The 24170-nt window shown below is 31.5% G+C and overlaps 1 protein-coding gene across 1 annotated transcript in view; it reads left to right on the forward strand.

Annotated features, from left to right (window-relative positions):
* Positions 1 to 23256, forward strand: part of LOC118200957 (kinesin-like protein KIF11) — a 134347-nt gene extending 111091 nt beyond the window's left edge. The window contains exons 23-26 of the mRNA XM_085814769.1: positions 12086 to 12308; positions 12865 to 13010; positions 17948 to 18064; positions 22863 to 23256. Coding sequence (XP_085670895.1) covers positions 12086 to 12308; positions 12865 to 13010; positions 17948 to 18064; positions 22863 to 23039 — 663 coding nt within the window. The 3' untranslated portion in view covers positions 23040 to 23256. The remainder of the gene's footprint in view (positions 1 to 12085; positions 12309 to 12864; positions 13011 to 17947; positions 18065 to 22862) is intronic.
* Positions 23257 to 24170: the final 914 nt, after the last annotated feature.

The raw sequence follows: 24170 nt of genomic DNA on the forward strand, positions 1-24170 counted from the left end.
AGTAAGAGAAAGTAATTTTTTAGCTTATTCCCCAGTATGTGTAACCAATAAAAATAAATACTATCCCTATATCAAATAGCATTATGAACAGTTTGATGATGCTTTTGAATCAAAACATTTCTATAAGCTGGGAAATGTTGTAAGATAGTTTATTATTTTCAAATCCTGCTTACATATTTGTGCTGAATGGCAATTGACTCATCCTGGTTGTTTGAGCTATATTTACATGGTGCTGTATGAGCATCTAGAAGCTTTAGGGGAGGAGGTAATTCTTATGTTTTCAAAAATGTGCTTTTCCCATATCAAATTAACCACTTGCACTACGACTAAACTTCACGGTTGTGGTGCCATGCGCTACAATATAACAAGCGGTAAAGTGTCTCATTTACGGTGCTCCATGTCTACAAGTGCAATCCAGAGCTGTAACTCGAGAAATAAACAATCTCGTTGTTAGGCAACGTATGCACCACGTTATTTTCATTTTTGCGCGTGGTTTGAGATATGAGCATCTCGATGTGTGTGGTATGTCTTTTCAGCGCAAGTGGTTAATGAGAATCGCCAAATATTGTTAACATAGGGACAGAAGACCATCAAGAGGTGTTTTTGTTCATATCTTGCATTCTGATTGTGCTTTTCTAGGCCCTGCTGGGTTCAAAGTTGAAAGGTCTACAATTCTATATTCAGAGGGGGGAAAAACACTATATATAAAATATGTGACCAAAAATTCAATTATGCTCAAAATAAACCTGAAAACTGTTCTCCTAAATGCAAGCAAAAATCAGGGTTCGTACGGTCCTTAAGTTTTTTGGGATTGATTTTTGGTCCTTAATTTCAGCCAAAATTGGCAGAAGATCCTTAATTTTAATCATCTGAAATTTCTGTCTGCTTTTATGACTGCCATTTTGAGTGTGAATTAACATTTTTGACGAATATTATTGGCGATCCACTGACAAATATGGTTATCTTTTGAATGGATTCATGGGTTATAATTTGTTCTTATTTCTAATATAAATGATGGGATACTCAAGATTTTGAACAAGAAGTGAAACATGAGCGTTTCAAAATTATTTCATTTTTTCTAATGAAGAGCTCTTAAACAACTTTTCGCTTTTGGGGATTGAATTCCTTTATTACACGGTTCTAAATTTGGCAACTTATCAACATTTTAGTGGTTTTAAGATCAGTTTCTATAGAAAATTTTTTATTCCGAGATCTGGGAAGGTTTCGATGATTTTTTTAGAACATTGTCACATTGATAAATTTCATTTAAATAATGGTAATATTTTTGGAATTGTATTTAAGAAATAACATTAAAATAAAGCATTTTTATTTTTCGCTGTCATAATATAAAGTTCCATTTTGGCCACTTATTATACAATATTTTGAATGTGAAAAATAAGTGAGGTATAATGCTATAAAGCACCATTTATGAAACAGTTCTTAGCAAAAACAAAATAGCTATGTAATTAATTAAAAAATTATTTTGAATTTTTTCATGGTAAGAGTTTTTCCCATCAGGGTTGCCACGCTACGTGGAAAACCGTAAAAAGTCAGGAAATTTGAAAATTGACCAAAAAATTCAGGGAATTTCATACAGATTATCCCCATAAAAAAGCGAGTTTTGCGCCGACATTGGAACCGATCACTTTCTAGGTGAATTATGTATTGCATGAGCATCATTCGGTCAGCTGGCATAGAGCCAATTTTTGCTGCTCCAATCAGATTGTCTTGAGAGAAAGTCAAAGGAAGTTTTCAGCAACTTTTGGTTTCCAGTAAGCTCGAGTATCAAGAGACTTCCATGCGCATATGCAGTGCATGTTGAACTAAGGAAAATACATATTCTCATATAAAATAAAACGGTTTAATCCTAGTATAGGGCAACATGGAGGTTAGAATAGCCTCCATGTACCGTATACACGGGATTTGGGGATATTATGATGAGCAGTAAACGGGTCATTTTGGTGTTGGCGACAATTTTCAAAATCGTGCCAAGGCCGTAGCGCATACAGTCAAAAGTCTTTAATCCGGACTCATCGGAACTTCGGCGATTCCGGATTGTAGATCATCAGTTTAAATCTGGTAAGATGGCTTGCAGAAATTATAAAATTAAAAATATGAAACCGTAATTTATGAAATAAAGAGCAATTATGATCTAAAGGGTATCAAAATTTACAAAAAAAAAAAATGCTTAATATTTATTTGTTTACTTTATTAAACATTTCTTTTAATGCACGCATGCGTAAAGCATACATTACGCATAGTCGAAATTAGAAAATTGCAACCAGAAAACTATTTGATGTGCATACATGATATTTATAATGAATTTGATTTAAATCATATCAAAGACAGAGTACATGGAGATGAAATACTACATTTAGTAATGAACTATAAGCCGAATAAAATAAAAACATCTGCCCTGAAGATAAGGATAGTGCTGACAGATAAACTTCCATTTCATTGTGCGCCGTGGCGTTCCCCTTCCCCGCAGAGCAGTGTGAAATTGATAAACAGATTTCGGAATGGTTAGAGAAACAAAGGATATGCCTTTATCCATTTTTTGCAGCAATTCCACTTTTTGTTTTATGGACATCGAAACATGCATTCGCTTTGTAGATCCTTTGGCAGTAACCAGCATCAGAAATTCTATTTGACATAATTGAAAGTTCAAGCTTACTTTTATAAAATTGCTCTAACAATCTGCAAAAAATAATAAGCCGGATCCAATTCGAAGATTAAGGAACAACTCAATCTGCAACATTAACTGAAAATTATCTAATTATCCGTCTGTTATACATTAAATGTGCATGCATAAATGCATATGCACATGTGTTCACTCATGCGCAGAAAGTTTGTAGCTTTGAGGTCCGGATTAAAGATCGTTCCGGATTATGGGCGTCCGGATTAACGACTTTTGATTGTACTAGGATTTTACCACAAAATCTTTTGAACCCTCCCTTTTTTTTAATAAATGCCTTATTTGTCATTTTGCAGTAAAATAAAAAAATAGTAAACAGTCACCTAGGCTAACCCTTTAATGTAAAAGCCAAAATATCGTTGATTATTCCAATTAATTTTTAAATAATTATCTTTATTTTAATGTTATTTATGTCATTTAATGTTGCTTCTTCTCTCTAAATTTATTTGTTATTAATTAGTAAATAAAACCTTCAAATTTCAGGAAAGTTTTTCAGCATAATCCTGACATTAATTCTAGTAGTATGATGACATACCATCATGAAATTTAATGCATATATGTTTTGCTTATGCATGCTACTAAATAAATATAAAATACCTGAATTTATTTTAAAATATCATTAAATAGATTCTTTCGTTTAGCTGAAAAATATCTTCAAAAAAAGACATTTTTTATCCAAATTGGGCAGATTCTAATCTGAATCTTCAGCGGAGAAAACAACTCCTATTATAGTTATAATAGTAATGTTTTGGGGATTATATATTATAAGTCATATGTAATTGGCAAATTTTTGTGTTTTCAAGTGGTACCATAATTAATTAGCACAGCCAATGTGCATTACGCAGATAGACTGGAATTTTCTTAAAACACACCTGGGAATTTTCAGGGAATTTCATTTTCCTATTTGAGTGGCAACCCTGCCCCATGTAATTACTTCAAAATTTTCAGAATATGCATCAGTTTTCTCCAGAGCTTAAATTGCGCCCCAGTCCACCGGAGCCCTGCTCCGTTATTTCTTAGTTTTGCGGATAAATTTAATTCTAACCGGAGCCCTAAATAAGAAAGCTGTGACACTTCTTTTATGTACCTGAACAAAATTTCAGTAGAAATTTGATTTCAAAAAAAATTTTTATTAATAAAATTACATTAAAAATCGCTTATTAAGTTTTAATTTCTCTCTTCATATTTTGTTAAATTTTAATTTAAACTATTTAATTACTTTAAGCATTAATTATAGAATTATTTTAATAATTAATTATTAATGCTTTTAATAATTGATTAGTTATTTTTGTTCCTCTTTTCCAACAGTAAGCCTTTTTCAACAAGGCTCCGGTACATCTAATTTTAGAAATTAAGCCCTGGTTTTCTCTATAAAATTAATTTTATACTTTTTTCCTCTCATTTGTTTTTCAAAATATTTCTGGCTTTATGCTGTTACAGAATTGGTAGGGATAATTTTTCTTTAGGATTTAAGACATTGCAGCTTGGAAAGTTTAGAAAGGTATGGAGGCAAGATTTATAGATCCACAATTCTAGAAGATTCGAGAAAATATCTCCATGCTATTAAACACATAATTTCTTACTTTTGCGGGAACATCTAGAAGAACAATGAAAACATTATAGTTTAATGTTTTACTTCTGATACTAGACTCTTTTTCTTAACATTTTTTGTTCCCTTTATTTTCTCTACTTTTCACTAGACACAAGCATGGAAAATATCAAAAATGCTTCTAATCTTATATGGATAGGCATTAAAGAAAGGAATTTTTTTTATTAAAAAAGAAATTGAAAACTGACAATTTAAAAGAGTCATCTAATATGTCTTAAAGCATCATACATAGGGCTGGCATTAGACATTTTCCTACCTGATGTAATCTCTGTGGATCTTAAATTCTGCTTCCAGTGCCTGTTCTAGATTCTAAAAGTTTTGCCATTTCTAGATTTTCTTGCTCGTTGTGTCACTAAATTCTAAAAATTATGCTATATCAGCTCTGTAACCAGACTTTATCATATATATTTTATATCTGTTCTCAATGTTCATTTTAGTAAAGAAATAAAATAGCCACTTTTTGTATACATTCTAAATGCATTTAGTTTATTTAGAATAACAGAAATCTTTAATTAAATCCAAAAATTCTAAAATGAAAAGTAAACATGGAAGAATGAAACTGAATACATAAAGAGAAAGAAAATTATTCTTCAGAGATATGTACAGTTATTATTATGTAAATTACATATTTGTTTACAATTTTAGCCTTTGCTATAATTTCCCATTCCTATTTTCTCACCAGAATGCAAATCACGTAGACAGTTTTTAAACTGAGATTTCTGAAGTGTAAGACATGAGTGTGTTTCTGACCTCCACTTGCTTGCTCCCTGCATTAGTTCTTGCCAGCTCTGATAATTTGTAATTATTTGTCTTTGCATTACCGCTGGCTTTTTATTTTGAATTTGACTTTTCTTGTTTAATTACATCACCACGAGCTGTAATTAATTTTGTTAGCATAAGAACATGCCTTTATGTTCTAAGTTCTTTTTAAATAAGAATCTTATTTAAAACTTTGTCTGACTTTGTAGTTACTTTCAGACATAGCGATAATCTGCTTTACATCTGCCTTTGAACTATTTAACTTTTACCGTATCAAATAAAACCCTCTTAGGTACATTGTAGAGAGGTTGACAGGTTAGGAGATAAAACACGCAGAAACTAGTGAGGACATTCTTTTGCGTATTGAGATAAATTTCTATTTGTTAGAAAAGATGCTTAAAGAGAAGAAAATCAATATAAATTAGCCTAAATGTCTGGGAAGGCTTCAAATTAAAAAGACATAAATATTTTCTTGAGTGTTGTTGCTACAAAACATTATGTTTTGTAGCTTTTAATGTGTTATTATCCTAATATTGTTTAAGAATAAATGTCATAAATTACATGTATTTTAAACTATGAAATTTTATTAGATTGTGATTTTAATAGGGCTTTATTACCAAATATTGTTAAAAAATAAATAAAACTTAATAAATGTAAATCCATAATGACTAAGGTTATCTAATACCTAATTTAATTACTTGTAACTAAAAAATTATCTCGGCATATTAAAGCGAGGTATTGCCTTTTATTAACACCCTTACCGTGGTCACAAAATCAAACACAAAAATGTAAAAATTATTCATCGCATATAGGGAGACTTAAAATAATGAGAAACTGCTTATCTCCTCTGATGCTTTAGTGGCTTATTAGAACCTTAAAGTATATTAACTGAGTCACAAATTCTGGAAGGCAAATGTGCCTACATCAGGCCTTTCAGGTTTGTTTTAATCAACAAGTCTCTCTCTAGGCAATGGTGACAACAGCTAGTCTTTTGCTATGAATCATGCTGATTATGATTTTAGTTCTCATTTTAACCTATGCCATTTGACATAAAATCTGCTTACTATTTACTAAACCTCTAGGCTGAGCAAGTAGGTAACAAAATGTGACTTAAAAAAAAAAAAAAAAATCATATAGCTAACTGTTAGTAAAATGCAAATAAAATTTCACTTGTCTTCTTTCAAATATGTCCAATTATCATAAATGTAAAATATTTAATGCTACTTGAAAATTTCATAAAGTTTTTTTTATTCTCAAGCTTATTAATAATAATGTTGATTAAGTTTGGTTTAATAATAATGTATCCTACTTACGGATCTATTTATTTTTAGGATGGTATTACAAAAGTGAAGTTCAGGCATAGATAATATTTTTAATTGAATTTATTCAGTTCCTATTTGCTCATAGGTTCTTAATTTTTTTTCATTAATGGTCCTTAAATGTCCTTAATTTGTGTGTGCAGAAATGTGTACGAACGCTGAAAAATTAAATAAATAAAACAACGCACAATATCACAACAGTACATGAAAACAGCAATATAATCAAACGAGTTTACATATTTACAGAAATTTACAGCAGTACAATCATATTTTTAAAATTAACTTCATTCAGGGTTGCCACGCTACCTGGAGAACCGGGAAAAGTCAGGGAATTCGAAAATTGACCAAAATATTCAGGGAAAAGTCAGGGAATTTAAGTATTTTTGTCAAAATCTGGAAAAGTCAGGGAAGTTCATACAACGATCCCGCCAAAAAAAGCGATTTTTGCGCCGACGTCGGAAGAGGTAACTTTTTTGGCGAATTATGTATCACGTGAGTGTCATTCGGGTAGCTGGCATAGAGCCAATTTTCGCAGCTCCAATTTGATTGTCTTTTAGAAAGGCAAAGCAACTTTCCCGCAACTTTTGGTTTCCAATATTCTCGAGAATCGCATGTGCAATGCATGAACTAAAGAATGAATAAAACAAAATGGGTTTAATCCTATTATACGGTACCATGGAGGTTAGAATCAAAGAATATGTATTGTAAAGAAGGAAAACCTCTCTGCAACAGACGTGGCTGTGGCTCCGTTCCATCATAGAGGGAAAACAGCTGTGCATGTCTGATATATCTGTTGCCAAAGCTCGAAACCGGTGTCGAAGTTCGAAGGTCACGTTATCAAGAGTTCATAAAATGAATATCGTTTAAAATTTCTTTAACCACTTGCGCTTAAAAAGACGTGCCACGCACGTCAAGATGCTTTTGTCTCAAACCGCGAGCGACGTGAACACCACGTTGATAAGCATTTATCGCAAAAATGAAAATAATGTGGTGCACGCGACGCCTAACAACGAGATTGTTAATTTCTCGAGTTACAGCTCTGGATTGCACTCGCAGATGTGGAGCGGCATAAATGAGACACTTTACGGCTTGTTATATTGTAGCGCACGGCACCGCAACCGTGAAGTTTAGTCTTAGCGCAAGTGGTTAAACTCTAAAGGAAAAGAAAATATTTTTTTGCGCAAGTAAATTAATTCATGGATTAGTTATTTTCAGGGGGGGAAAGAAACTACGAAAATCCGTTTTTAAAATTATTGCGAAAAATCCAAGAAGAAACGTCCTTTGATAAAACGTTTCTTCTTGGATTTTTTTGCAATAATTTAAAAACGGATTTTCGTAGTTTTCTTTTTGTCAAAAAGCGTTTCTTCTTAACACGTGTTTCTCAATTTCCTGTACACATCGCGGAGAGGGAAATTCTGGCCGCCAGGTTCCGTCGCCAAATCCCTTGGCAAATTTTCCCTCCGCATTCTAGCGTCGTAATAGCATTTTACTTGTATGGAACCTTTTCTTCTTTACATAGACGTTCTTTGGTTAGATAATAATGGGATTTGGCGACATCTTGATGCGCAGTAAACGGGTCATTTTGGTCTTGGCGACAATTTTCAAAATCGTGCCAAAGCCTTACCGTATACTAGAATTTTACCGCCAAAGCCTTACCGTATACTAGAATTTTACCGCAAAATCTTTTTAAACCTTTTTTTTTTTTTTTTTTCTTTTCTTTTTAATAAATACCTTGCCACTTTGCAGTAAAATAAAAAAATAGTAATCAGTCATCTAGGCTAGCCATGTAATATAACTATATTCCCTAAAATATCGTTGATTATTCTAATTCAATTTTTAAATAATTATTTTTATGTTATTCATATAATTTAATGTTGCTTCTTCCCTCTAAATTTATTTATCATTAGTAAATAATATTTCCAAATTGCAGGAAATTTTCTCTGGCATAATCCTGAAATTAATTATAGCAGTATGATGACATACCATCACGAAATTTAATGCACATAGTTTTTCCTTATGTATGCTGCAAAATAAATATAAAATACCTCAATTTATTAAAATAGATTTCTTTCTTTCGTTTAGCTGCAGAATGTCTGCAAAAAAAGCCTTATTTTATCCCAGATTGGGAAGATTCTAATCTCAATCTTCAGTGGAGAAAACAACAACTATTATAATTATATTTGTGTTTTCAAGTGTTAAGGTGCTTTTTAAGAACATACCTCACGCAAATTAAATTTACCTAAAATCTAACTTAACTATTTAGCATTGCGTTGTGATTTATAAGGACCGGATTAGCCTCGTGTTAAACTGGTGATGATCATGAGTAATAATTAAATAAAACATACATTTGTTATCCAATATATATATCTTAAATTTTATTAAGTTTCTTAAGTGGAAAACTAAACAAAATTATCAAACAAAGTATACCAAGAATAATTAAGAATAAATGTCCTCTGGGATTTATTGAATAATTAAGTGAATTTGCTACACAATACAAGTAATACCGTAATTAATTTACCTCTTAGCACAGCCAACGTACATTACGCGGATAGACTGGAATTTTCTTGAAACACACCTGGAAAACCTGGAAAAGTCAGGGAATTTCATTCTCCTGTTTGAGTGGCAACCCTGTTCATTTCTAAATTTTATAAAGTGTTAATCATTTTAACAATTTTATATAGATTTTTTAAAAGCACTAAAGCTAAAAACACAATTAGCCAATAAAAATATAAAACTGTATTAAAAAATAAATATTTGCTTTAAACTTTTTCTCATTAAAGTCTGCATGTTGCAATTTTGAATATCTTTTATGTTAGTGTAAGGAATATTACTTGCAAACAAACTATTTACATGCGCTTAAAATTATTATTGCATAAGGAAGAACAACATTGCCATCAGAATTGCTATGAAAACTGTCTGTCATCATCATGTCTGGCAAGAAAACTGAGAACTAAAAGAAACCACATTTTAAGTTATTGTGGTACATTGAAACTTTTTTCCCTTGTGTGGGGGGCCTTCTAAATAAGGGTGCGGTTTATATACCGTTAAATACAGTATCTGTAATGAAATTACATTTTCTTTGATACCCAATAAATGAGCCTCATTACTAACATAATGAAAAATTTAAACCATATTGTACTACAGCAACAGTAAGCATCCTTTTGCACCTATGATATGGAGCTGTATATCAGCAGTTTGATTTCACATTGTAAAAGTTTACATTTTGCAGGTTGCTAATTCACTATTCCGTCACGCTGATAGTAATAACTTTCTTTTAAATCAATTTAAAAATTGCAGTTGCCTGCCTAGTCATTAGATCTCAGGCCAACAGAAAATATTTGGACAATACTGAAATAGAAAATCAGCTTAAAGAGTTTGAGCTATAGAATAGTGTTAACTGAAGCTGTAATTTCATGCTGGTTTTATGTAATTCAAATGGATAACCTTAAACTTATAAGCAATATGCCCAAGTGGTATGTATTAGTAATTAAGAAAAACTTTTTTTCCAATTAAGTATTAATTACCTGCTTAACTTTAAACATGTTTGAAATTCATTGATTAATGTAAAATGTTTGAAATTTGGTTATTTTACTTTATTCTTTGAGTTTAAAAATTATTTATAGTTTACAAGAATTATACAAAAAAAATTGAATTAGTATTACAATTTCTTTCCATTTTTTCATGTGTAATATATCCATTAGCATATAAATAAATTTGTATAAAAGTATGGTTAAATTTTAAAAAATTCATGCCTTGATGATCTGTAACAAAATGCTTGCACCAAGTGCTGTATTTCTGCTCTTTATGGGCAATTAGCATAAAGGAAATCTTTATGAACAGTTAACACAAACACTTATTATGAATAATTAATTCACCAGTCATCTACAAAAAGTTATTCTCCAAATTGTTTTGCTGCACTCTCAAAATTTGTTTTGAGAGTGTAGCAAACCATAACACAAGGAGCATCACTATCATATAAATAATCTGTTTGAGATATGCCAGATAGAACTACTGCAAACCATCAGTTTTCTTTATGTATCTTAAGACTTGAAAGTTGATTTAGTGAAAGAATGAAACTAATGCTTATAAAAGAATTATTATTACTTGCTTCAAACATTTTCTCATTAAAGTCTGCATGTTGCAATTTTGAATATCTTTTATGTTAGTGTAAGGAATATTACTTGCAAACAAAATATTTACATTTGCTTAAAATTAATATTGCATAAGAAAGAATAACATTGCCATCAGAATTGCTATGAAAACTGTCATCATTTGGCAATTAATATATGTGTCAATAGCTTCAATTTTTCTGAAAATTTTGGGGATCAGCACAGAAAGAGAAAGCCAAGGGAAGTTACAATGCAAAATGATAAAAGTCTCTTTTAATATATCTGTTCTGACAAAAACTTTAGCCTATACTTAAATCATTTAATTTATTAAAACTTGTTTAAAATTCATTTTCAATAAATTTATCTTGAATTTTATTCAGAATTCATATGCATTTATAACTGCTTTCTAAATATGATATGCATTGGAAAGCTAGTTCAATTAGTCTAACATCATTCAGTTTTACTGAGTTGGGAGAATCTTTTCATGTGCATAAGGTAATTTTGCACATGTAGTAGTTTTTTTAACTGAAATCTTTGTTTGTATGTGTATAGGCCTGCCTTATAATATATATGTATACAGGATGGTCATAAAAACTTCCCCTATATATGAGCCCCTAGCCATCTATCCACTCAACCAATTGAAGTGAAATTTCAGATATTGTTATTTGAAGGTATATACTTGAGCTTGGGATGATTTAAAACAATAGAGCTTTCACAGTTACTGTGGAAAAATTTCGAAATTTTTGAATAACAACACCCTTTTTCCTTTGGCAAATTGATTGAATAACTATACATGGTGTTGAAACAACACATTATGATGAAAATTTTTTATGTAAAACATTTGCCAAGAAAAAGACATTATAAACATCCAGTGACAACTCAAGAGAGGAGAGGAAAACTTTTATTGGAATTGTATGTTTTCTAAATAAAGTCATCTCCTGCAGCTTTGCAGTTTCGTGGCCATCACGATCCCCCGGCTTCATTCTGATGTTATCCGAACTCTAAGATGTATACACTAAATCCATGAGATTTCTCTGAATTGAAAGATGCCATTAAGCGTGAAGTTGTACTGATTCTTTCTGCGATGTTCGTTCATCGTTGTTATCAACGGTCTCCCAAATGTAATGTGTTATTGTCTGTAAATACTGGCATTGAAAGCTTATAATTGCAGTAAAAGTTTTTTTCCGCTTCTTTTCTCTTGTATTGCTGTTCTTCTTTTACAGTACTGTTGTTTGCAAATGTTACACCACTAGCTTTCGTCATATGTGTATCGTTCCAACACAGTTTTTGTTTTTACAATGCTCTGATCGATTAACTCAGCAAGAAGGTGGGTTATGTCATTCGAAAATTTTAAAATCATTTAACCGTAACTGTGAGAACTCTATTGTTTTAAATCCTCAAAATCTTGAGTACATACATTTAAATAACATCTGAAATTTCATTTCATTTCATTTGGTTAAGCAGGTCGCTAGGGATTCACATATTGAGGAAGTGTTTTATATGTATATATATATATATATATATATTGCCCCCCCCTTGTTATACATGGATGTGGATGAGTCAGATTTTTATATTAATATTATTTATTTTCCAGGATATTGAAACATCTTTGCTAAATAAAGTCAGAAATGATAGCTCTCTACTTCAAAAACGCAGTGAAGTATTGCAGACCGTTACTCTGAAATCAACAAATACTGTTAATGAGTCTGAAAAGGCTATTAACGAAGCAGCAGCAAAACTTAAAAATGAAATATTTAAAAGAGATCTTGAATTTGAGAAATTCATTGCAGAAGACTTAGTTAAAGATGTTTCTACAGGTGTGTATGTAATTTTTTTAATTAAAAGGCTAAATATCATGCTTGTTAAAATTAATGATATAATTATATCATTTCACAACAATGAAACAAATTAGGGATAAATTATTTATTCACTTATAAAAGTTGGTTGATTAGCCGTGATGAATTACCATCCACCACATTTCAATGCAAATGCCACTGTAGTGACTGTCAGTAGGATATTTAGCGTGGGAAACCTTGAAAAAATAACCATGCCCTCATCAGGAATTGAATCTGTGACATTGTAATTGCTAGTTGGGTGTGCTGATAGTATCACCATAAGCATACACGAGAAGAATGCCTTTAATTCCTTACAATTCTATATAATTCCTCTTTACTTTATTTGTGCTTACAACTTATTTTTGGTAATACCTGCATTAAGACATACTTCTGGTAATGTGTTTACATATATATATATACGTATTTAGTTACTAAGATTACAAGCTTTAAATTATTTTGATCTCATTTAGTAATAAATATTAATGTTTGGTAAAGTAATTTTTAAACTATTGATATATTGTAATTATTATTTGTTCAGGAACAACACCTGTGCGAAAAACATATGTTTATCCAAAGATGCTTGTTGCAACATCTCCTCATGACCGCATACTACAGAGGTTTCACGCACAATTGGCGGCTGACACCGCAGTTGCAGTAAACTTGCCTTTAGATTCAAGTTTAAATGTAAGAATTTTTCTGATTTATATCTCTTTATTTTCATATGATAAATTTGATTTTTTATCAATAAGCACATTTATCTATGTAATTTTGTATAATCTAAATATTTCTAAACTTTATCTAACAAGATATATTTAAAAAAATTCCCCCATAAGGATAAATATTGATAGCACTGTCATTCTATAATTTACAGTGATATTGCAGCATATTTGTTTTTGTAGATTTATGTATGTATAATTTGGCTTGCGCATAATATTGTATAACTGTTTTATGAATGTTTTGGAACAGCAGAATACTGTGCCTCAGAAAAACTGGCTAACATGCTTTTTTCATTTATTCTCTTTCAACAAGAATTAAAATTTGTCCTGTGTTTTTAATTCATAATTGCAAATGCCATTTAGTAAGGTATCAAAAATCAAATATTTGTTATCCAAATGAATAAATTTTCCTTGAAGACAACAATTGATCCAAAAGACTGAAAAATATATAGTCAAGAACTTAACTGAATTATTTGCTATTCTTCATATAAAATTAAATTTATAGGTTTAATATTTCAATGTGTACCATGTAGAATGATTAGCAGCTTTTCATCATCCTATCATATTTTAAAACTTTTTGACTTTTCATCATCTTATAATTTTTTTTTTTAACTTTTTCATCATAATGTGTCGTTTCCACACCATGATTTTCTGGTATTATGTTCCGTTCTAGTAGCAGCAACTCTTTTCAGGCTTTTGTTGTTAGTCCAAAGGGGCAATCTGCCCTGAAGGACTATTAATTTTGTTTTGGCATTTTGCAAAGAAAACTTTAAAAGGCTGTATCACTTTTCAAATTGTTGCCACCATATATTATCGCCCTGTCTTATATTTAAAGAAATCAAATAATGAAGAATTTGCATAAATGTATATATGTTTTTCTATTTCTTGCATTGTGATTAAACAATGGTACCTAGAGCCATCAAAATTTGAATAACGTAATATTCCATAGAATATGGGTATGTGGAAGTCCTGATTTGAGTTTGAAATTTGTTTTATTATTGATTTCAGATTTTGTAACAACTCAGTGAATTTTTGATTAAAAAACTGAATGATTTCAAAGCGAGCAATGTCAACACTGTACGAAAAAACATAAATATCTCCAGCGTGCGAGACTCTGTATCGGAAATTCTAAAGATGTGCTCATTTTAAAATTAATTTGCAATATTGCTGTTGAACCGAATTTCATAGTTTGAGTACATAGAACATGATATTTAATAAATAAAGGTAACACACAAAACGTCGGGGGGGGGATGCATCTTTGAAAAAGAAAGAGAGAAAGATTTCTTTCTTTTCTCTGTCTCTCTCTCTCTCTTTTTATTTTATTTATTTATTTATTTATTTATTTATTTATTTTATTTATTTATTTATTTATTTTTTTTTTAGCAGCAGCAAACCCATTAATACAAAGAAAAAGTTTCACACACTTTTGTAAAGACATGACCCACCATATCACTGTGTAAATTAAACCTTTAGAAAATGCAATTAATTTCATTTTGGAGAAAATGTTTTTTTACACACATTCACAAGCTACAAATTGAAAATTTTGCCTCTAAAGTGTGAGAAGGGAGGTGGAGAATGATTTCTGCAATTTTTTAAAATATGGTGAAGATTGATGCTTTTGAACTAGTTTCTTTAAGACAAATGCATTTCTATTCAACTGAAATATTTTATTACATTAACAAAAGACCTGTCAAAAAAAATGCTTGTATTTGGTGATAGAGCAATATTTCACTTTGTTACAATATTATTCTATATTATTTTATTTTTTTGTATATCTGCTTGCAGTTTTAGAGTATATTAAATATTGAGATAATTTGAATACCTCTGTTTTAAAAAAAAATTGCCTCCATGTTTAATATATTCTTAACTGTATTTGCTTTTATAGTTTTCTTACATTTTTTTTAGTCAACTGGTATATAGTTATTGCAACAACACTCAGTCCAGTTTCATGACCTTCATATGCATTGACAAATTTAATTTAAAATAAAGGTTAGCTGATTCATTGTTAAGGTCAAACAATTTGTCTGTGATGAGTTATTCATATGGCTAGAAACAATTTTATAAATTGCATTGGTGGTAAATGTAAAAATTATCAGTTTATATTTATTATCAGATAGATATGTTGCAAAAAAATGTGAGGAAATATTAACATTATATTAAAGTCTATCAATTTATTGCCTGAGGTATGCCATATGAATTATAATTTAAAAGATAAAATAAAGATTTTCATCCAGGAATGACAATGGTAATTTGCCAGTCCGTGAGGTTGATTAAAACATTAGTAACGTAATACAGCATAGTAGAAAAGAGAAATTGGAAAGAATAGATTATAGGCATTTCTGACATCAAAATTTATATAATCTGATTGCCTCATTCATTTTATATAGAGAACACAACGGTCTGAGAAAATTCCCATTATTAATATCTTTCCACAATTATTAAGGGTAAACAATATAATAGTTGAAATATGAGAAAATGATTATCTGTACAGGATAGTAAAAGAGAAATAAATTCCATGAAAACCAAACATAATAATTACAATTAAATACGTGCTTGTTAATATGTTTTATAACAAATAGTATATGGTAACTTAAAAATGTGTACATAAAGAAAATGAAGGCATCAAAATGGTGGAAACCAACTTGGGATCTCTTGGCTGCATTCTTAGTATATCTTTTCTAGATAAAGTTACTGCATCTTCACTTTAGTTAAAAAATGAGTTAGTATCCCAGTGTAATTCTAATTTATTTTAAAAAGTGTGAATTGAATAATGTTGTTATGAATTTTATATAATGTAACATGAATGGCTCCAGGAAAAGTGAAGCTTTACCAGAAAAGTAAGGTTACAGGGGCAAGTCTACTTAACATTGTGGTTAATGGCTATCTTGCTAAATTGATGAGATTTCTCCAAGCTGATGATACATTTTTCGTTTCCAGATTTGCTGAGAAATCGCCAAACGTGGCAACATTTTGGTCCAGTCCCTGTTATTTATCCCTATATGTAAATGTAAGTGCATCCATCCCTTACATGTATTTAACTGTATATGCCTACCAGTAATTTTGAGAAATGGAAGGTACTGGAGATTTTTCAGCTGCTGGGAGGAAAACTATACAAGACTGGAGAGCGCATCAGTTCTCAGTTTTTAGTTTAGAGTTGACTTTGGAGAATTGAGAGATCTGTATGTGAGTTTTGCTCTTTAGATGCACTTTGCATTGTGTTGTGTTTAATGTTCTTAATAGTTTGAGGTGGTAATTACTGATTCTGCTCCATCCTACTAAGTTGTATGAGTACTTCTGTAGAAAGTTCCAGAATTCTAAAGTGTTTCTTTTGGGAAAATAAGTTTTATCAAGCGATCATCGATTTTATGTGCATTCAATCTATTACTAACCTGTACGCACTCAACAGTATTATGTAAAAGTTAAACTTTTGTTACAAGTCTTTATATTAATTGTTCATAATCTCAGAGCTGTATCAGTTTTTTTTTTTCTTATTTTAAAAACATACTTACACATGCTATTTTCCTGTGCGACCCATATTATGAGACAGATTTCTTATCACATGAAAATCGCTAGAGCCGTGCGCGGAAGGTTAAGACATTCAGTAATAATTACTGATGGAAGATTTATTCATTTCTAACAAAAGGTTCATATGTGTTAATTCAAAAAATGAAAGCTTTTATTAATACCAAAAATCCAATACAGGGATTTTAGTGCACTAAATGTAAACTAGAATCTTGCAATAATTTTGATTAAATGTTAAACATACATCTGTTTGGGGTAATTTGTATCATAAAATAGAATTTTTAAAATTCATATTCTAGATGGGCCTCCTGAACTCTGTATCTACTATGTCATTGTCTGTACTTTTTGTATGATTATTATCAGATATGCAGAGAGTGATAAAAAGTATGATGTATATGGTACCATGATAGGAGTAAGTTACATATTCACTTAATCATACATAGGTCACATTTATTTGTTAATTAAGCAGAATTCACTCGAAACTCATGTGTTGCTTGAGGGGGGGAGACTTGCGTGCTGCGTTAGCTTGATAAAACTATATGTGGATTTTGTAAATACAGTACAAAGTCTGTAATCCGGACATCCATAATCTGGAATGATCTATAATCCGGACTTCAAAGCTACAAACTTTATGCGCATGCGTTTACGTATGCACGTTTAATGTATAACGGATGTATAAGCTAGGCTAAAATTATCTCAGGCATTTCAGTTAATGTTACAGATTGTGCTGTTCCTTAATCTTCTAACTGGATCTGGCTTATTATTTTTTTGCAGACTGTTAGAATAATTTTTTAAAAATTAAGATTGAACTTTCGATTATGTCAAAAAGAGTTTCCAATTCTGGAGCTGCCAAAGGATCTACAAAATGAAAGCATGTTTCGATGTCCATTAAACAAAAAGTGGAATTACTGCAAAAAAAACGGATAAAGGCTTATCCGTCTCAAAATTATGCGAGAAGTATGGCATTGGAAAGTCCATTATATATATGACACAAGAAAAGGGAACATTTTGAATTTTTTGTAGAAGCATCTTAAACAACTTACATTGAAAGAAATGTTTAATAAAGTAAACAAATAAATATTAAGCTTTCTCTTTGTAAATTTTGATACCCTTTAGATCATAATTGTTCTTTATTTCATAAATTACGATTTCATATTTAATGTATCATTTCTGCATGCCATCTTACCAGATTTAAATTGATGATCTATAATCCGGAAAAAAACCTAATCCAGAATCACCGAAGTCCCTATGAGCCCGGATTACGGACTTTGTACTGTATCAATAATTTACCAGCTAAAAAGAGATGTTGAAGCTAAGTGGTCAAAGATTTTGAATTTAAGAAAATAACATTTTTAATTATTTGTTTTTCTAATATCATTACAGGAAAGTGAAGAGCTGAAAAACACAGATAATGATGTAAGTCCTGAAGTTACAAACCTGAATTCATCTGTAAGTGAAGATTCTAGCTGCGAAACTGACTCTTCAGTTGCCTCTTCTGTAGTAAGTATACTATACATTTTGAAAAAAAATGTACTTTATTTACTTGAAAATAAGACCCCCACCCATTTTTCTGTGTTTTTGCTCTAAAATCTGGTATGGGCTCTAAAACGGTATTTTAATAAATAAAATTTGGATTGAGAGTAATTAGTTTAATTATTTAATTTAAACCCTCTTTCCAGTTGCTCAGACACCGTGTTTCCTCCTTCTCATACATATGTAACTTGAAAATTTCTATTCTTAAATTTTCAATGCCCCAAATTTATCTAATCCATGTGCAATCAAGAATTCCCCTCATGAGATAGCATACAAAAATGCCAATAATGTTAAAGAAGGGAATTCTTAGCATGCATATGAATTTGCTAAATTTGGGTATTGAAAATTTAAGAATAGAAATTTTTAAGTTATATGTGCATGACAAGGATGATATAAGCTAATTCACCTGATGACTGAGCATTATTTTGCTAGCTTTCCAGCTGTCATTTTTCTTTAAATTTTCATTTAATTAGCATTTCAATTTTTGCTTTTCAACTGAATTTGCTTTTCTACAACTATTAGCTATTGCTTGAAAGATGGTATTTCTTTAATCCATCTTTTACTTTTCCTTTATTTAAAAATTCTTTGCAATAAATACTTTTCTAATTTTAATTTTTAGTTTCTTTATTTTCTTATGACTTAGTTGATTGGAATGATTGTAGACTTCAAATTGTATTTTCTAGCTTTGACTTAATTGGCATTTTTGATAGGAGTATTCCTATCAAAGTTGGATTTCATTCATTTGATTATGTAAAATAATATACATATATGCATAAGCAAACCCCTGGATGTGAAAAATGAACCTTTTCATCCAGTTTCTTATGCATTTAATGTTATTTTATACTATTGTAATAAACCTCCAAGATCATGAAAATCGAATATAACAAGCAGTATTGATATCTTCGATGAAACTTTTACATTTTTTGGAAATGCTTACAAATTTTTAAAAAAACTAATTTTTAAATTTGCACGTATTTAAGATGTTAAGATTCACATTCCAAATATGCATGTATGTGCTAGAGATGACGATCTGTTCCAAAAATAATTCAAAGAGCCACTGACTGACTGATCTCCGATCCAGCAAAAATGCAGTGGCAGTTCCAAGCTCATGGAGAGCTCTTGTTGGGAAGCGTGCCAAAAATTTGATTCCTCTTATATAAACAATAAGATTCTTTCCTTTATTGTTTACTGAAAATGTGTCTGAGTTTTTTTATGTGTGTGTGTGCATATATGTGTTATGTATGTGCTTTTAGTTTGCATGCGTTCCATCTAGTATTTAAAAAACTAAACACTAAATAAACCGACCACACCGTTTTGAAAATAGATGAAGATTTTTTTTTCCCATTTGTCAGTGTAAGGATCTGTTTAAAGTATGTTATAGGTGCTCAGTCTCCTCCTCAGATTCTCAGCTGTGATCACTCAATGCTTTTTCTCTAGTTGCAGATCTGAGACTTTTGAAATGTTAATTATTAGCTCTTTTCATAGCTCATAGCTATGGATCTGATTCCTATGGAATCTTATCATTATATGCTCTTTCCATTGCTCCGGCATTCCTTCTCTAGCCGCAAATCTGTCTCCTACGGAGTCTTGATTATTTGCTCTTTTCGCTTCCTCGGATCTCTTGCTTTGAGTTTCATCTCAATTCTTCGAATACTGTATTATAGTATAGCTATGTAAATTAGACATTCCTTTCTTATACAATATTGTTATAACATTTATATAAAGTAATAAGTTACATTTTTATTTATTTACTCATTTTATTAACATCTTGTAGTCAAGAGCTGTGAATTTCCTTCAATCCTCTTTAGAATTAATATATATTTATAAACATAAATTTTCCCATCTAGTGCATTTTTTTCAAGGTTGTAGAACAAAAAGGCGGCCCTACCGCATAAAGAAATCTCAAATGATATTTGGTATCATTTTATGAAATTAGATACAAAAAAAGAAAAAGAAAATGTTGGTATTGTCAGCCAACAATTTTCCTGTTCTTTGGGATCCGCCTCCAATTTAAAAATTTATTTTTAATAATTAGCAATAAAATATGTAATCTTTATTTAACCACAAAAATGAGTTTAATTTTCATTATTTTTAAGCATATTCTTATTCCAGAATTTTATTGTTGTTCTATGTAGAAGGGTGTTTTTAGGGAGTCTCAAAAGTACAATTGAAAGAAATCAGTCCAGGAAATGAGCAGTTTTATTGAGTTGATTACACCAATCCCACTCCTTGTTCAATTCTTTCTGCTTTTCTCCTATCTTTGCACACTGCTCTTGATCCACGCCTGTTTCAAGCGCATTCATCAAGGTCATTGTTAGTGAGTGGTGAATCGTTAAAAAGAACTGATTCAGATTCATTTCAGTGGGTGAACGGATCATAAACATTTCAAAATTGAAAGAAAAACAATTTAATAAAAGTGATATCGAATATAAAAAAATAACCGAAACTTCCTTGGTCTTTTCCAAGGAGCCAAAGAAGTTTTCAGTAGAGCTACGTCTCTGAGTTATATCGAGATGATTGTTAAAAATGGAAACATTAAAAAAAAAAAAAAAAGGTGCGAGAAAAAGTAAATTTCCTGAATATTTTTTAATTATTAAGATAAATAATAAGAATTTTAAGTAATAATTAAAGCAGAACAGTTTCCAAATTTGGGAATAAAAATATGTAAAAATGGAAGGCTTATAAAATCTGAACCCTTTCTGTTTTTATTTTTATTATATTTTCAAAATTCAGCAAGTTGAATTTTTATATGAAAGCAGCATTCAAAAATCATGCACAATTCCAAATGATAGGTTTTGATACAAGGTACGTAGGGGTGTCAACTGAAAACCATAAAAGTAGAAATAAAAATCCGCATATGGCGCCAGTGAGCTGTAAGTTGGCATGCCTGTTTGCGATAATATGCCGGATGTCTCCTAGGTGGCAGATGCACAAACACCGGCACAACAACAGTTCCAAAATGGCAGCCCCACTAGCCACATGCACCAGCGAGGAGCAGCATTCTGTGATTCGGTTTTTGCAAAGTGAAGGTGTGAAACCAGTTGACATTTTTAGGCAAATGAAGGTTCAGTATGGAGATGCGTGTTTGTCACAGCCACAAATTTATGAATGGTGCCGGAAATTTGCAAATGGTGTTACGTCCGTGGCCGATGCTCCACGCCCTGGCCAGGCTCGGCGCGTAGTGACTCAGAGATCATTTCAGCCGTTGAAGCCATTGTTTTAGAAAACCGCCGTGTGACAATAGACGAAATTGCAGCATGTGTACACATGAGTCATGGATCGGCAAATCATATTGTGCATGATGTTCTCCAGTTTCATAAGGTGTCTGCAAGATGGGTGCCCCGACAACTGACGCCTGAACTGAAACAGCGATGTGTTGATGCGTGCGAAGACCTTTTGTGGTGTGCTGAACGTGACGGTAATGCCTTCCTGTCACGAATCATCACTGGTGATGAAACATGGGTGCATTACCATCAGCCTAAAACAAAGTGAGCGAGCAAGGAGTGGCGTCACTCCTCATCACCAAAACCCAAAAAGTTTCGGACACAGCCGTCTGCAGGGAAGGTTATGCTGACCCTCTTTTGGGACGAAAAGGGCATCATCTTGGAACACTACATGCTACGAGGAACCTCTGTGACGAGTGCTACATACTCGGACCTCCTAAAAAACCATCTCCGGCCTGCCATCAAAACGAAACGACGTGGATTGCTGTCAGCCGGTATGCTGCTGCAACACGACAATGCACGGTCCCATACGGCGCGTGCAACGTTTGCGACCATCGCAGACCTGAAATTTAAATACCTCCCACATCCCCCTTACTCGCCAGACCTCGCACCGAGCGATTTCCATCTGTTTGGTCCTCTCAAAGAAGCAATGGGCTGCAGGAAGTTCCACTCCGATGAAGAGGTACGCAACACGGTGCACGAGTGGTTGCGCCGTCGCCCAAAAGACTTTTTGTCTGCAGGTATTCAGGCTCTTCCGAAGCACTGGCGGACTTGCATTGAATGAGGAGGGAACTATGTTGAAAAGTGATTTACTTCTGTACTCTGTGTGACCAATAAATAATATTTAAACAAATAATTATGGTTTTCATTTGACTCCCCCTCGTAGATCTAACAAGTGCAAATAAACAGGTTTTATAGTCATACATTAGTTTGTCTCCATCTGTATAACAATAAGAACTGTGTAGCTGTGCATTCAGCTAACCAACTACAGGGATTGACTCAAAGATATACCAGAAATACCAACTCGATAGGAAAAAATGGAAGTCTCATTATACTAAAGCATTGTCAGCTGGAAAATTAAATTTATTAATTTTACTGATGTAGGAAATTCTCCCACCTTGCCCCAGTAATGTGGTCTGCCATATAAGCATGTGGTTAAAAAGCTCCAATATGTTCATTCTATCTCTTTTCCCTTCAACAGCAATCACATGCATAAGCTCAATCTATATCTCTAAAGCCATAAGCACTTTATTCATAAAACATGACTGAAATGTATTCACAAGCCATGTAAAATTGCTTCAGAAACTAGATATGGCCTGCTAATTTGAGACTATAGACCTAAATCATCATAAAATATAATATTTTTAAATGCTTCTTCGACCTTAATTATAATATGGCTTTCTACTGTACTGTGACTTCTGCTTTGATAATCCCTCCTTGCATAGAGCAGTGCATTACTGACCAATGTGTTTTGAAACAAATTCTTTTAATAATTTGTGTCTGATTTGTAAAATATAAGTAATTGCTTCTGTCTTTTGCAGTCAGACGCCAGTGTAGATAGAAGTAAAAACAAAGAAAACTGTTATTTATCCAAGAAGAAATCTCGCCTTCCCAAGCGAATTCCAAAGAAAAAGGTTTTTGCAAAACCTGCACCAATCTCAGGACGAAAACCTTTAGTTTCATCAAACACCGAAAAAATTCCAATTGCTGAAGTATAAAAGATATATATTGACTAAATCGTGGACTGGTTTTTGTGAGGTTGCTATTATTTTTGTAACTGCTGCACAATTTCATTTTATCAAATTTTTAAAAGGCTGAAAAAATGTATATATTTTTTTCTATTTAATATTCATCAATGTGTCAAGTATTAAAACTTAAGATTTGTTAATACTTTTGTAAGGATGAGCATATAAATAAAATATTTTATTTAATTTATGTTTTTATCATAATATTGATTAATTATGCATACCCTTTTTAAACACTTGTATGATTATGATTCAAAATATGCAAAGGAAAAAAGATTTGAAAATACATTTAATAGATGAATAGTTAAAAAAGTGTTTAATTAGTAATAAGTGCCTTATTGTATGATTTTATAAGTTACATCTAAAATGGAAAAAAAGAATACATATATATATTGAATGCCCTCTTTTATATATATTATACAGCTTTCCTGGCATGCTAGTGATGATACAAAAGACAAGAAAGGAAGGACACAAACAGGGTGAGAAAACATGTTTATTATGCTTAGCTCAGCTAGATCAGTGGTCATCAAACCTTAATACTTCACGGACCATTACATATATAATTTTATATTTGGTGGACCATTATATGGAGGGGGAACATCTTAAATCGGACCTTAAAAACAACAAACTAATATGCAAAAACAATATTCAACTTTCCAATACATAAAATTCTAATTTTCATTTGGTAATATAATTTTCGAAACATTTGGTGTTCAGCAGCACGCCTTTATGGAAATTCAGGCTACGCCTCTGATTATGAGTAACAATTAAAACACTATTAACATCTCACTGATACACATATTTTGTTCACATTGAAAAATTATAAAAAGTACAAAAGTCTTACCTTCTTGTACATAAAGCTTTCAATATCATTGAAAAGGAACTTCATGAAAAGCAAGAAGAAACCCGCAAACGCAGAGCAATGTCAGTAAACTGAAAGTGTTATGCTGTCAATTTTTAATTATTATAAACATAATAATCATCACTTACTCGACAATGGCGCCATCGATCAACGGTTAGACAAAACAAAACAGAAGCTTCCAGTGATGCAATTATAAACAAGAATGCAGATGGTTTTCATAAAAGCCCATCAAGCTACCTACT

This window comes from Stegodyphus dumicola, chromosome 4 (genome assembly GCF_044657685.1).
Source record: "Stegodyphus dumicola isolate Sdum_Otavi_A_Nest chromosome 4, ASM4465768v1".
NCBI classification, from domain to species: domain Eukaryota; kingdom Metazoa; phylum Arthropoda; class Arachnida; order Araneae; family Eresidae; genus Stegodyphus; species Stegodyphus dumicola.